The 15,906-nt window shown below is 37.0% G+C and overlaps 1 protein-coding gene across 1 annotated transcript in view; it reads left to right on the top strand.

Moving 5' to 3' along the window:
- LOC307157232 (NACHT, LRR and PYD domains-containing protein 3-like) overlaps positions 1-15,906 on the top strand; it is a 103,904-nt gene that overhangs the window by 27,219 nt on the left and 60,779 nt on the right. Inside the window, exons 6-8 of the mRNA XM_079869079.1 lie at positions 443-616; positions 724-897; positions 2,103-2,276. Of these exons, the coding sequence (XP_079725205.1) occupies positions 443-616; positions 724-897; positions 2,103-2,276 (522 nt within the window). The remainder of the gene's footprint in view (positions 1-442; positions 617-723; positions 898-2,102; positions 2,277-15,906) is intronic.

Raw genomic sequence — 15,906 nt, 5'->3', positions numbered from 1 at the left:
ATACCAGTAATAATAATTTAAAATCAATCCTAAAGGGAGCCAGTGTAAAGACCTGAGGACTGGTGTGATGTGCTCATATGTTGTGGTTCTGCTCAGCGTTCTGTATGAGCTGACACTGTCTTATGGTCTTTTTGGGAAGGCCAGTGAGGAGTCCATTACAATAATCCACCCTGATGGTGATGAAAGCATGCACAAGTATCTCAACTCAGGCCCTCAAGATCCACTTTCCTGCAGAGTTTAACTCCAACCCTGATCAGACTCACCTGCCTGCAACTTTCTAGCAATCCAGATGACATTGATTAGCTTGATCAGGTGTATTTGATTAGGGTTTGAGCTAAACTCTGCCAGAAAGTGGACCTTAAGGGCCTGAGTTGAGAACCCCTGTTATAAACCCTACATGAATAACACATTAATATTGCTGTTTGTTTTGTTCTCCACACAGATTACATGGCTGTTATCTCACTGTTCAAACTTGTGAGAGTTTGTCTTCAGTTCTTCAATCCTCAAACACCGCCCTGAGAGAGCTAGACCTGAGTAACAATGACCTGCAGGATTCTGGAGTAAAGCTTCTTTCTGATGGACTGAAGAGTCCAAACTGTCAGCTGGAGACTCTGAGGTCTGAATTCAAATACTTACATTTGATTTTATTTTGCATTAATTATGTAAAAGTAACTCTGCTAAGATTTATTCTGTATGCAATTACATTGTGCTTTTCTTGTTCAGGTGTCCCATGTGTAATTTCACTGCTCAGTCTTGTGAGAGTTTGTCTTCAGTTCTTCAATCCTCAAACACCGCCCTGAGAGAGCTGGACCTGAGTAACAATGACCTGCAGGATTCTGGAGTGAAGCTTCTTTGTGACGGAATGAAGAGTCCAAACTGTCAGATACAGACACTTAGGTAAATGGTTTTCCTTGAAAAAATTGATATAAAAATATATTATCACAACAAATAATGATTACATTTTGTCAACAAATCTGCTCTCAATGGAATGCCAGAACAAGAAACAAAAACAACATTTGCAGGGATGTAATTGATCATTTCCATCATTATGGACATGACATTTGCAATAAAAAAATAATGCATTCAATACCAATATTCATCACCACACCAATTAACATGATCTCTGGGGCTTGACCTTGCTACCTGCATTCTAGTGCAAAAATCTTACTTTAACATCGATCTTCTCCAGGATGATTCCTCGCATCAGTAATGTTTCCCAGTAATGTACACTGCTCAGTGTTTATATAATCCACATTCAGAGTGTTAAAAAAGTAACACTGAAGCAGTGTAGAAGTTAATGAGATAATTAAGGTGAGAGAAATTAAAAATGTCACTTCATATCTACTTAGGTGCACTCACTACTTAGGTGCCCTTTACTGTTCCCTGCTGGTGGAGCGACCTGCCTAAAGCCAGGTTCACACTGTAAGATTTTGGCCACTATTTGTGTCAGAAAGGGAGTTGTAGATCCAATTGCAAGAAGGCAGTTTATTGACAGATAGGATAGCGGAAAAAACTCAGAAAGAACAGTCAATACTCTTGGTGGACTCAAAGCAGCGATCCAAAGGAGAGAGAGATGAAGAGACAGGAATCAAACACAGCGTGGTAACTCAGACCGGACAGCTGGTTGAGGAAAACTCAAGGATGATCTCCGTGCTGCTTGGAAGCACAGATGAATTGCAGGAATGACTCTGCTAGAAACTCATATACAGGAACTAGGTGAGAGAACAAAACAAGAGTGACGAACCGACACCAAGCATATCACACTCCAGCTAGATATAGGCAGCTGACTAGCTGCAGCTGAATGACTGATTGAGTGATCAGCTGGTTACTAGGCAACAAACAAGCCACCACACACACAGACCCAATACCTACAAACACACCCGTCAAATACGCAAAATGAACACACGGATCTATGAACCGTGACAATTTGGCTGTCAGAGACAAGAACCCTTGAGAACCCTTGAAAAGATTCCTCTGCTCCTAGGTCCTAGAATCTACAGAAAATACAGCTGAAAATACAAACTATGCAGGTCATTGTGTGAAAGAGGCTGATTTGAATGCCAAACTAATGTCATGTGGACTGTTGTTGTGTCTGTCTGTAGGTTGTCTGGCTGTATGGTGACAGAGGAAGGCTGTGGTTATGTGTCTTCAGCTCTGAGTTCAAACCCCTCACACCTGAGAGAGCTGGATCTGAGCTACAATCACCCAGGAGATTCAGGAGTCAAGTTGCTCTCTAAAAAACTGGCAGATCCAAACTACAGACTGGAAAAACTCAAGTATGTAGAGCAGGAAGAGTTTTGATTAAACAACTCAAAAAACAGTATTGCAATATTCACTTATTACAAACCAGTTACACTTTATTATAGATTACATTACTACATTTCATAAAGTTCTTATTGAGAATTTATAGAGGTTTAGCTCTAGTTATACCAGGGGGCTATTGAATGCTTCATTCTGATTGGTTGATGAACATTCTAAAGTGTGCAATTATTTTCAGTAAACGCACAGGAAAAGTAGTTCTTCCAGAAAGACTCAGGAGGCAAGAGAATGACCTGACCTGATTAATGAATGACGTGATTAATGAATGAAGTGATATAAGAGTCTTCCCGCTATAACTTGCACTAGAGCTCCTATTTCTACCAGAAAAACTCGGGAGGCAAGGGAACATATGAATACGATTTATTTAAGGCGAGACATGGCAGGCAAAAACATAGATTTTTCATGCAGTGGTCAGTTTTGAGGTTTTGGGCTAGTTTACTCCTTCAATAAGTGTTCTTTCAAGCTGCTATAAAGAAAACGTTGAAAATACACATTAAGATGATTATTTTATTACATTTTGTTTACTTGCGGCAGTAATTTTCTCCCGAATTTACCAGGAAGTTAGCATTACAACGCGACGCGCCGAGCTCCGTCTGTTTACTGAAGTCTGTCATGACCGGTATCGCTGTAAAGCTCTGAGTCTCCTGCACAACGCTATGTAACCCAAATATGGGCATTTCCTTTCTGTCAGTAACCAATCGTGAATGTCCAAAGGGGGTTTTAAAGCAAACGACGATTTCTCATTTAGAGCTATTTAAATCTTTAACTGCCGTTTTCTCAAAATGAGTTTTTTGTCATTGTCCAGTACAATCATCTCAGCCTATGTAGCACCTATGTACACCAAACTTTCCAGTTATACACTTAGCAGTATTCTGTAGATATTTTCAGAGGGATTTGTTAATAATTCATTCCTGGCCTGATTTATGTGACATTTTAATTAAAAAAATGGCGAAAATCTATTTTTTTTTATGGCTATGGACAGTATATTTTGATTCCCTAGGTAATGAAAGCATATATGATTCCATATGGTAAATGATAGTATTTTAGTGTGTAATTACTTAAGCTGATTAGTATGCAATTACAGAGAAACTACCAGGGAAAAAAACACCACTGTTAAATATCAACTCAACAAAGTACTGTGTACTTGTTACCTGTTTAGGTTGGTAATAACTCAGATTTAATTGTGTACTTCCTCAGAATGTAGGCAGCCAATTTTTAGAAACACCTCCAGTATTACCCATCAATTCAAGTTAGGTGTGTAGTTATCCTAGGGTTATGTTGGTAACAGTCCATGTTTATTTATTACTATCTTGAAATTAAGACGGTAGTTTCCAATAAATTACCTTGTCTTACATAGTTGTTGTTCATTGCTACACCCATTTATAGAGGGTTTATCAAATAATTTACCTTACACTTACCTGGTAACTACCCCACAGGAACAGTTTTCCATAATGTCATGGCACATCTTAAATACTGGGTATGTTCTTGCAGATGTTTTTACAATTTACTCAGTAAGTAAAGTGCAACTGTACTGTAAAATGAAGCCTTGTTTATTTCCATGGTATTACCGGAATTGTACCATATAACCTGATCATTCCCTTTTCCATATAGTCACTTTTTTACCTCGTATGTCCTGCAACGTTACCAAGGAAAACATGAAAATTTACTCAGTAAGTAAAGTGTAACTGTACTGTAAAATGAAGCCTTGTTTATTTCCATGCAATTACTGGGATCTTACCATATAATCTGATCATTCCCTTTTCCATAGTCACATTTTTTACCTCGTATGTCCTGCAACGTTACCAAGGAAAACATGACAATTTACTCAGTAAGTAAAGTGTAACTGTACTGAAAAATGAAGCCTTGTTTATTTCCATGGAATTACTGGGATCTTACCCTATAATCTGATCATTCCCTTTTCCATAGTCACATTTTTTTTTCCTCGTATGTCCTGCAACGTTACCAAGGAAAACATGACAATTTACTCAGTAAGTAAAGAGCAACTGTACTGTAAAAGGAAGCCTTGTTTATTTATATTGTATTACCAGACTCTTACCACATCCTTTGCTACTGCTTAACCCTCTGAGGTCGACAAACGCGCCCGCGCGTTTTGCTGGATTTTTTTCAGTTCAGTTCAAAAGAAATTAATTTTGCTCTGTTGACTTTGATATTACAAGCAAGTTTCATATATCAATCGATTCTGTTAAATGTGTATTATTTTTGTGTATACTCACAATAAAAACAAACTGTTGTGCTTTTTGCCAAATAGAGAAAAATAAACGTGATGCGAGTTCTGCCTTCTCTCTGTCAGTGAAGACCATTCTGAAACGCGTCCGAAAATGAACAATAACTCAGCGAATACTGAGTCAAACAGGCATACAGTCACACAGGCATGAAGCTTGAATTCTCTTCTTTAAAATGAGGTAATTTATATAAAAAACAAATATTCTCATCTTGTGAAATCTGTATTAAAAGAGAGCGATTCCAGTCGAACTAATTAGAGCTCATTCAAAGGTAATGTGACTCCGCCCACGGAGAGCGCACGCTATTCAAATGCAAATTACTGAGGCAATCCGCGCAGTCCTGTGAACGCCCCCATATCAGCTCGAGAAAACACAAGTTTAATCATATCATTGTAGCCTACGTGTTTACACCATCTGGCAGCGCTGTGAGGAATAATAATAATGGAAAATCTACCTCAGAGACAGTGCGGGTATTGCAGGAGAGAGGATCCGAATACTGTAGTAAGTTTTTTTTCCTTCTCAAGTTAATCGCGTTTCTGTGAATGAATGAATGGCAGCCGCAGAGATGCGCGCTGTTTACCACAGCTCGCAAAAAGAGAGTTTAAATTTAAATTGCGTCTCTGTGTGAATGAATGATGATGTTTTAGCAAACTGTATTGCTATACTGAGCTGAGTAAAAATCGACAGAAATATGTTGAAATAAAATGTAGGCTATTTGTATAAGCAACGTATTAAACTGAAAATTAACATTTATATGCCCTAATATTTCATAAAAACAACGTTACAGTCAGGCGTTTCTGTTTGTGAATGAATGTTTCGGTCTTAGCAAACTGTATTGCTATACTGAGTAAAAATCGACTGAAATATGTTGAAATAAAATGTATTTGTATAAGCAACGTATTAAACTGCAAATTAACATTTATATTTCTTATAATAAAAATGAAAGACCTATGTTACAGACATATGAAAGACAACATTTCGTTGATTAGTTTTGGATAGATTATACATTTTTACTGTAAAATATCTGCCAACTCAAATAAGCTTTTGTTTGCCAATATTTGCTCATGTTAAATATAGTATGTTTTGTCAAAAATAAAGTAATCAAATAATCAATCAAATCCTTAACTTTGAAATATGTATGATAAAATGTATACTTTAGTTTTTACAAAGAAAGATTACACTTGAATTGTTGTTGTAATTGTAACCTTTTTAATAAAAAAATATATTTACAAGGTAGATGTAAACAAACTATTAAAAGGTAAATATAAGCCTTTTCTTTAAATAATTTTTATTGTGTTTTATTAGTGACAAATTTGGGGAGAGGATAAATATTCCAAAACTGAAAATACAGTATGAGAATTAACTGCACAATTACTAGACATGTTTTCCTTGGATATTATAGGCCAAATTGCAAGCACAATATGTGGAAAAATAAAAAAGAATTGAGATGCTTCCAACTGTTGCTCTTGCATTCTTGTGGCTCAGTGACTCACCTGAATGAATGGCTAATTAACCCTCTGGGGTCTGGGCTGTTTTTGGGGCCCTTGAGATGTTCTGACATGCCCTGACATTTGTGCTTTTTTCAGTTGCTTATAAACATATTAATGGCAAAGGTGTAAATTCACTCTATAAAGCACAACCAGGGCTACCATAATATGTGAGCCATGTGTATGTACATGTTTTCATTTTTGAGAGAATAATGTTTATGCGTGGTTATTGAAAAAAATAAAAAATAAAAAATCTGAAATAAGGCCACAAAACACATAGTAAATATGTGTCAATAAGACTTTTGACTAATGGATGTCCTCGCCTAGTGTTTTTTCTTCAAAATTATGTGAAAATAGTCTTGCTTTATCGTTCACATAAAACCATACATTGATTTAAATTGATGTAAAACAGGTTTTGCTTGGAAAGCCAATATGCGAGGGGGAGGAGTAGTTTACACCTTAGATTACAGTGTCCCACCCACTTTGCATAATGATGAGCCATTCACTCAGGTGTGAAACTGACTGAGCCACAATACAAGGACAACAGATATATTTAGAAGACTTATATTGACCATTTAAGATTTTGCTTACATCTATCTTGTAAATATGTTTTGCTATTTTATTAAAAAGGTTACAATTACAACAATAATTACAATTTCAACAATATTTCAAGTGTACTCTTTCTTTGTAAAAAAAAATGATTATAGGCCTACATTTTATCTATGTATTCATATTTCAGTCGATTTTTACTCATCTCAGTAGCAATACAGTTTGCTAAAACATCATCATTCATTCACACACGCAATTTAAATTTAACTTCTGGCAAAGATGAAGTTGATCTTCGCAGTAGGCTAGTGTTTTGGATGGTTTGTTTAGAACCAGCTTTCTGTAAATATATTTCACATTTTTTAGACATGTGAGGCGAGTAGGCTATACGGTCTGGTTCATGATGATCTCCAGTTCAAGCACCTTATGTTGTGATTGCTAGCCTATATTTACTTTAAATCCAGGAAATTTGTTAATGAAAAAATTATTAAAATTAAGATACAATTGATACAAAACGAAATTCGTTTTAAAGAAAGGATTTGTACTTTCTGTTTTGAGGTCTCTGTGAAAGTTTGAAATTCTTTTGGTGCTTTTTTTAGAGCGCTCGCGTCCATTATGGAACTGTCACGTAATATTGTTTTTTCCTCATAAATGCGAACACGAAAAATAAAAGACAAAAGACTTTTAAGTAAAACTTACTCCGAAATTGTGTTCTCGGCGGAATTCGCTCTTCAAAATGCTGCCGTTCGTCCTCTGAGGAAAATGGGCATTCTTCCTCGCTGTCCAGAATCGTCTAAAGGGAGTCTTTATTACCGGAGAAGCGTGTCATACTCAAAACGCGATGAACTATCAGTCTGAAGTCTGATGAACAAACTGTGTTTTTATGGCATTGATCGGGGGGCGTATGCGATGCATACTAGATCAGGTAAACTATTTACATGTGAATCGCGCCGGGGGCGGGGCGGCTGCAGCTCATTTAGAGATAATGAAGGGAGAAGGAAAAACGGTACCTCTCCTTGCTTTCAAAGGGATTACATGAGTTTAAAACATTTGTTTTTTATATAAATTACTTCATTTAAAAGAGGAGATTTCAAGCTTCATAAAGACATATCTCACGTGCCTGTGTGAGAAGTATTCGCTGAGTTATGATTCATTTTCGGACGCGTTTCAGAATGGACTACACGGACAGAGAGAAGGCAGAACTCGCTTCGTGATTATTTTTCTTTATTTGGCAAAAAGCACAACATTTTGTTTTTATTGTGAGTATACACAAAAATAATACACATTTAACAGAATCGATTGATGTATGAAACTTATTTTATAAAATCAAAGTCAAAAGAGTATTTGGGGTCTCAATTCAACTCATAAGGAAAAAAGCGAGCAGATCACGCCGGCGTGATCTCCGACCTCTGAGGGTTAAGTATGCAGGCCCCATTGTCTCCTAAGGTGTGAACCACTAAATAAGCATGATCATGACCACTCCGCATATTGCCTTTCCAAACAGAAAGTGCTTTGCAAAATTCAAATCAATGTATTGTGTTATGTGAATGATTAGGCAGGGTGATTTTCACATCATTTTGAAGAAAAAACACTAGGCAATGACATCTATTAGACAAAAGTCTTATTGGCACATATTTAGTATGTGTTTTATGGCCTTATTTCAGAAACTTTAGTTTTTAGTTTTTTCAATAACCACGCATAAACATTATTCTCTCAAAAATGCAGACATGTACATTCTTGTTTCTCACATATTATGGTAGCCCTGTTTGTGCTAAATAGTGTGTAATTTTTTTTTGCCATTAATATGTTTATAAGCAACTGAAAAAAGCACAAATGTCAGGGCATGTCAGAACATCTCAAGGACCCCAAAAACACCTTAGACCCCAGAGGGTTAAACATTTTTTAAATCACAAACTTTTACCATGTGTGTTCTGCAACTTAACTAAAACATTCCAGCCTGGTCTCATTAATAAGTAGTATTAATACGTAATTTTCAAAGATAGAAAACTACATAGGCTACAATTATGAAGAAAAACAACATACGTGTAATCACACTAATTTATTTATTGCGAAAATGTCAAAACCGGTACCAAAAGTCGTTCACATGACGATGTGTTGCAGTCACAGTCCTCTCTCTCAGTATATAATAGTTTTGAATGAGGTACAGAGCAGAATTTAAGTTATTAATCCATGAAAATGTTAATCCGGCTTCGCTCTGTGTGAATGCACGCGCGCTACTCCATTTCAAATGTAGTTTACCGACTGAAATACGGCATGTTGCAATCTGTGACGAACATGGACGAACAGGTGAGAGCCAATGAGCGTTTGATATCACTGCCGTAAAACATGTCGTAACGCTTCTTGAGGGCGCAATTTTTGAATTTGAATTCATCACGAGCGTGGGATTTGAGTCTGACAGTTACGGACTGCGCTGCTGTGATAGCCTGTGAAATGGAGATGAAGATCACTCACTGGATAAAGGGCTGAATTTGGATCTCTTTCTTGCAAACGTATGGATTCAAAGATTTGGATTATATCAAGTATAATAAAATGATGTATTTTGTGAATTTATGTTGGTGTATTATTGTTCTATTGAAGAAAACGCATTTTGTGTCTCACTGTAAATAAAGTAAATATTAAAATGGTTAAACGATTAAATAAGGTATTTTTAAGGTTTTAAAGTGTATTCTTGTTTAACTGCATGTAGGCTAATCGTTTTTGTGCTGTTAATTCGTAAACATTTTACATTTTAGTGCTGTAAATATGTCAGTATTATACGTTTCTGTGTGTATAAAACGTAAGTAAATGTACGGTAGAATTACATTTTACGTAAAATACACACGTATTCTCATGAGATCACGTTGAACATTCTCAGTAAGTAAAGTGCAACTGTACTATAAAAGGAAGCCTTTTTATTTTCATGGAATTACTGGGATTTTACCCAATAATCTGTAATAGCTACAGTTACGTATTACAGATTATGGGGTAAGATCCCAGTAATTCCATGGAAATAAAAAGGCTTCCTTTTACAGTACAGTTTCACTTTACTTACTGAGTAAATTGTCATGTTTTCCTTGGTAACGTTGCAGGACATACAAGGTAAAAAATTGTGACTATATGGAAAAGGGTAATGATCAGGTTATATGGTACAATTCCGGTAATACCATGGACATAAACAAGGCTTCATTTTACAGTACAGTTCCACTTTACTTACCGAGTAAATGGTCATGTTTTCCTTGGTAACGTTGCAGGACATACGAGGTAAAAAAAATGTGACTATGGAAAAGGGAATAATCAGATTATAGGGTAAGATCCCAGTAATTCCAAGGAAATAAACAAGGCTTCATTTTACAGTACAGTTACACTTTACTTACTGAGTAAATTGTCATGTTTTCCTTGGTAACGTTGCAGGACATACGAGGTAAAAAAAATGTGACTATGGAAAAGGGAATGATCAGGTTATATGGTACAATTCCGGTAATACCATGGAAATAAACAAGGCTTCATTTTACAGTACAGTTGCACTTTACTTACTGAGTAAATTGTAAAAACATCTGCAAGAACATACTCAGTATTTAAGATGTGCCATGACATTAGGGAAAACTGTTCCTGCGGGGTAGTTACCAGGTAAGTGTAAGGTAAATTATTTGATAAACCCTCTATAAATGGGTGTAGCAATGAACAACAACTATGTAAGACAAAGTAATTTATTGGAAACTACCGTCTTAATTTCAAGATAGTAATAAATAAACATGGACTGTTACCAACATAACCCTAGGATAACTACACACCTAACTTGAATTGATGGGTAATACTGGAGGTGTTTCTTAAAATTGGCTGCCTACATTCTGAGGAAGTACACAATTAAATCGGAGTTATTACCAACCTAAACAGGTAACAAGTACACAGTACTTTGTTGAGTTGAGATTTAACAGTGGTGTTTTTTTCCCTGGTAGTTTCTCTGTAATTACATACTAATCACCTTAAGTTATTACACACTAAAATACTATAATTTACCATATGCTTACCAGGTAAATACCTAGTAATTAGTTTGTAGTTTCTCTGCATTTACATTCTTGTTACCTGTGGTAATTACCAATAACCAACTATAACTTACCATATATTAACCCGGTAAATACCTAGTAATTAGTTTGTAGTTTCTCTGCATTTACATTCTTGTTACCTGTGGTAATTACCAATAACCAACTATAACTTTCCATATATTTACCAGGAAAATACCTAGTAATTAGGGGACTGTAAAAGGAAGGGTTACCGAATTTTGCACCTTGCTTTATCATATGTTAAGATCTATCTACTGAAAATATATGCAAAATCGTGCATATTTAATGAGATAATGCCTCATTTGCATAATTAAACATACAAATTTCTCAAACTAGTAATACATTTTTTTATATATACTTGTGTAAGTAATCAACTGAGGAAGTTTCATGGTGATATCTATTATTTTAAAATTTGACCCTATTCACCTGTAATTTCTCGCCTTATCAGTTTGTATGCAAAATTAAATGTTAAGGTTCTTTGGCATAGGCCCCATTCGTAATCCAAATCCGAAGGGTAGAACACACTTGCAGTTCCTGCCTGAAGATGGAGGCGGGGCGGAGCCTACCCCAAAAGAACTGAGAAAGGAAATCGATACCCACCAGTTGGAGTATTCCTTGGATGAAGAACCTAAAATATTTAGGCAGAGAAAATAGATTATATTATTGAAAAATACACAGACATTGACATAGATGTTATAATCTTTAAAACAGAGCTAACAATTAGACTACTGCCTAGAGTATTATTGAGTAATGTCATGTAGGCAGTGAAAGACTGCCACGTTAGGCAGGAGTATGAAAAACTGTGAAAGAGGCCTCAATAGGCCAGTGTGAGAGAAACCGCATAGGTCATGAAAAGGAGGCCACGTTAGGCCGTGGTGAGGAGAAGGCAACTTGGGTGCATGAGATAGCCTCGATAGGCCTAATGGAAAAAGCAGCCGCACAGTAGGCTGTGAAGTAAATAAGTAAGGGAAACTACCACCAAAACCAGAGTTTGTATAGATTGTATACTTGCCTAAGGAGGTTTTATTGGCAAGGTTTATGATATGCGGTGAACTTAACTCACTCTTTTTCGTAACAAAGTTATCTTTAGTGTTAGCGAAAGAGGATGTGAGTAATGTATAATATGGTTTAGTTTGGAGAGTCGTGTAAGTCTAATGTGCATTGACCGCATGTGATGACCCTTAACTCGTGGAGTTAGAATGGTTGCTTATTCCTAGAATAGGGTAGAATTGAAAATTAAAGCGATTGATTTTTTTTAAGCGTATGAAAAACTTCACCACCAGTAGTTTGAATTAGGAACATCATTTTGAAGTTACATGATAAAGCTTGCTGAGCATTCCTCATGGTTTGCTAGATGGGAATAGAGAAATATGACTTGCAAAACAAAACATAAATAAATGAATTCCAAGCAAAATTGTAAGCTTTAAGGGTTGGTGTTGCTACACCTTTAGTGATACAATGTCTGGCTGGATTTATCAGATGACTAAAAGAAGCTTTGACGCATGATGTTGAATCAGACTTGCCGCTGGGCAGAGATGTCAGAAATATGGACAGCTTTAATAATAAAACTATGAATAACAGACTGCCGAATAATTCTCCCTAAAACCAACCTGACAGGGAGATCTTCCTTTGTTTATTATAGCAAGGCTGCTTTGTTGTCGCAAAACATGGTGATTCATTTACAAGTCCAAGCCGGACCAAGAAAGTGCTGGCTACCACGATGGGATTTAATTCATAGAAGCGGAAGAAATGGAGCCTGAATTTAGGGTAGAAAATGTAACTGGCCATCATACGGTAAACCATAGCCCTTGAAAAATCCCCCAAAGCCAATAGAGGAAGCGGCATCAGTAAATAGATCCAAAGCTACGGACGATTCGGGAATGTCATTCTAGAAAAAAGATATGGCATTCCAGCTGTGAAGCAGGTTGTTCCAGAAACTGAGATCGGGCAGTAGTATCGCTAAATTGTGACATAATATGAAACTTTTTACAAGATGTAATATAAATCTATGTTGTCCCCAGAATGTGTCGGTGAAATTTCAGCTCAAAATACCCCCCAGAACATGTATTATAGCTTGTCAAATTTGCCTCTTTTTGGGTGTGACAAAAACTCGCAGTTTTTTTTTTTTTTTGTGTCCCTTTAAATGTAATTTAGCTGCTGCTCCCCATCTCCGTTCAGAAGAGGGCCAATCCTTTACACGAGGTTCGGATAAACCGGATAAACTTTTAGACCCACCTGGACGGTTCTGAATAGTTACTGGATACATTTTTGTTGTGGAGTTACATTGATTAATCTCATGGACTTGCATGTACCTCTTTACAGGTCTTTATAGGACAGCTGTTTTTTTTTTCTCTCTCTTTTTTAACAAAAGCTTGTTCGGCTGTGCAGACCGATCGGTGGCTGACTTGAGCAGTGCATGCCGGTTAGAAATGTTGTCCGACTATAATTAATGATAATAATAATAGAAAAATGTAGAAAACGTGCAGACAGATTCATTGACGTTATTGCAGAGAGGAATTCCTTTGAACACAGTAATAGGACGGCCTTTAGCATTGAAAGTGGCGCTTATAGGTTTAGCACTGTGTACAGCGAATGGAGCTCTGCTGACAAGAGTTTAAGCAGAATGATGCCCTGTACGTGAGAACTACATAATCCAAATTGGCGGAACGTCGTTCAGTGTCTGTAACAGACCGGTCTAATTTAGTGTTAGTGTGATAAAAGAGCAGGATTTGCAGAGAACGGTATGTGATATTCATAAAATAATGTGCCCTCATATGTTTGATAAAAGTCTGCAATCATCACTTGGCATAAATCGAGATCTTCCCGGCGATTGGGAAATGTTTGGCAAATATCGTCTCTGTAAATGCAGAAGGATCAGCAGTTTTTAAGAAAACTGCCACGTCACCGCAGTCCACCATTTGTTGCTCTGCCGCTGTTGAAGGGAGCAGCAGAGTAACCAAGGTAATATCCTTACCTTGAATGAAGTTTGATCTTAGTAGAGGGGACACATTAACAGTGGCTGGTGGAACAAAGCACCTACAGAAAACTTGAAAACCCACTTGAAAAACTTGAACGGCAGTAGGAGGAGATCATCTCTCCTCAGATTGCTGTTTTTAGCCCCGGGAAGGAGAATTGCCATGCGCTGGCTTCCTACACACGGGTCTCGATCCGCTCTGACCTGGGGCTCGAGAACGGCCACCAGAGTCGGTGAGTTTAAAATTCTGTGTCATTATGGTTGCAATCGAGACACGGGTGAGTGAATGCCGGCGTCAGTTTCTGCAAATGTAGTAGTGAGTGTTAAACGGGCTTAAATACTCCATATGTCGAGTAGTGATTGGCTAGATCTGTGGATAATGAATGACGTGATTAATGAATGACGTGATATTAGAGTCTTCCCTGAGAACTTGCGCTAGAGCTCCCATTTCATACGCAGGTCTTGACTGCATTACAGTTCCATATCACTTTGCAAAATGATTTCAGTTATTTCAGAGGTCCTGACAGCCTACAACAGCAAAAGAACCAAAACACACAAAGACAAAGAAAATATAACAAACAACAGGATATTAATCACAAACCATTTCCATGATTTTCCTACAAAATAACTCTTCATTTTTGCTTTCTCCCACTCTCCTATAAAAACGCACAAAGGATTTAATGAATCTATTAATTCATAAACGACAGAGATTAACCCAAGTGTGGACACCATTCTTTCTCTTAGCTCAGACAGAAATGGGTAGAATTTTAGAATCAGAGGGAAAATTAGAAAGCTGGGGAAACTGATTTTGTGCAAAATGTCTGATCTAAAAGAAGCGAAAAAGATCCGTTTTATGAAGTGAAAACTTTTCTGAAAATTCTGAAAAGGAAAAAAATATTCCTTTATCATAAAGACTGCTCGATGGTACTGGGATCCGTAGAAGACCAGTCACAAAAAACTGGATCAGAACATGATGGTAGAAAAAATAAATGGTTTACTATAGGAGCCAGAGCAGATGGTCTGATTAATCCAATATGCTTCCTAAATTGAACCCATATTTTAAGAGTATGGGCTACTATTAAACTGTCAGAGACATTTTTTACAATTTCTAGGAAACTGAGCGCAAACCACAAAATGAAAGGATAATTTTGAGGATGACAATTCCATTCGGCCCCAAATAGGGTAATCAGAAGCTCTTGAGGAGTTGGTCCAATACGAAAGCTTATTGCTATTACAGGCCCTGTAATACTGTTAAAAATTTGGTAAAGCGAGGTCCCCTTTGTACTTTGGGAGTTCAAGTACAATTTTCCTAATCTGTGCACACTTGCCGCACCACAAAAAAAGTGTGACAAAAAATTATTTGTTAATGAGAATGGGTATATGCTGGAAGAGATATAAAAATTTTCGTAAAATTGTCCTTTTAACCAAGTTAATACGGCCAATTAACGAGATAGGAAGAAAGGACCACTTATCTATACCTGCCTTATAAACAACAATTAAAGAATAAGAATAAGAATAAGAATCTTTATTGTCAATGTACATCAAGTATACAATGAAATTGCAATGCTCTACGGCCTGTGCATAATAAATATAAAAATTGTTAAAACAATATATAAGAAATATATAAAAATATAAGAAATAGAGACTACAGCTCACTCCATATTGTACACATGTATTATGAGTTCAGTGTCCTGATGGCCCAAGGATAAAAACTGTTTTTCAGTCTGTTGGTCCTGCACTTAATGCACCTGTACCTTCTTCTAGAGGGCAGGAGGTTGAACAGGTGCTGACCTGGGTGTGAGGAGTCGGCAGTAATAGCCTTAACTCTTCTGAGACACCGTATGCTGGCGATATCTTCCGGTGAGGGTAGGTGACTGCCAGTGATGTATTGTGCTGTCCGTATGACCCTCTGCAGGTTTTTCCTGTCCGCCACTTTACAGTTGGCATACCAGGCCGTGATACCATATGACAGAACACTCTCAATAGTGCTGCGATAAAAGGCCACTAGCAATTTCTCTTCTAGGTGGTTTCTTCTAAGTATCCTTAGAAAGTGGAGTCGTTGCCGAGCCTTTTTTTACCACAGCAGAAGTGTTAGCAGACCAGGAGAGGTCGTCGGTATTGTGTGTACCTAGGAATTTATAAGAGGAAACACGCTGAACACAATCCCCATTGATGTTCAGTGGATCTGGTTCCCCCTTGTTTTTCCTGAAGTCTATAACCATTTCTTTGGTTTTACTGGTGTTAAGCAGTAGGTTATGTTCAGAGCACCAGTCAAC

The sequence above is a fragment of the Squalius cephalus genome (genome assembly GCF_949319135.1).
Source record: "Squalius cephalus genome assembly, chromosome: 4".
NCBI classification, from domain to species: Eukaryota; Metazoa; Chordata; class Actinopteri; order Cypriniformes; family Leuciscidae; genus Squalius; species Squalius cephalus.
The sequence above is the reverse complement of the archived record's forward strand: the minus strand, read 5'-3'. Positions and strand labels throughout refer to the sequence as shown.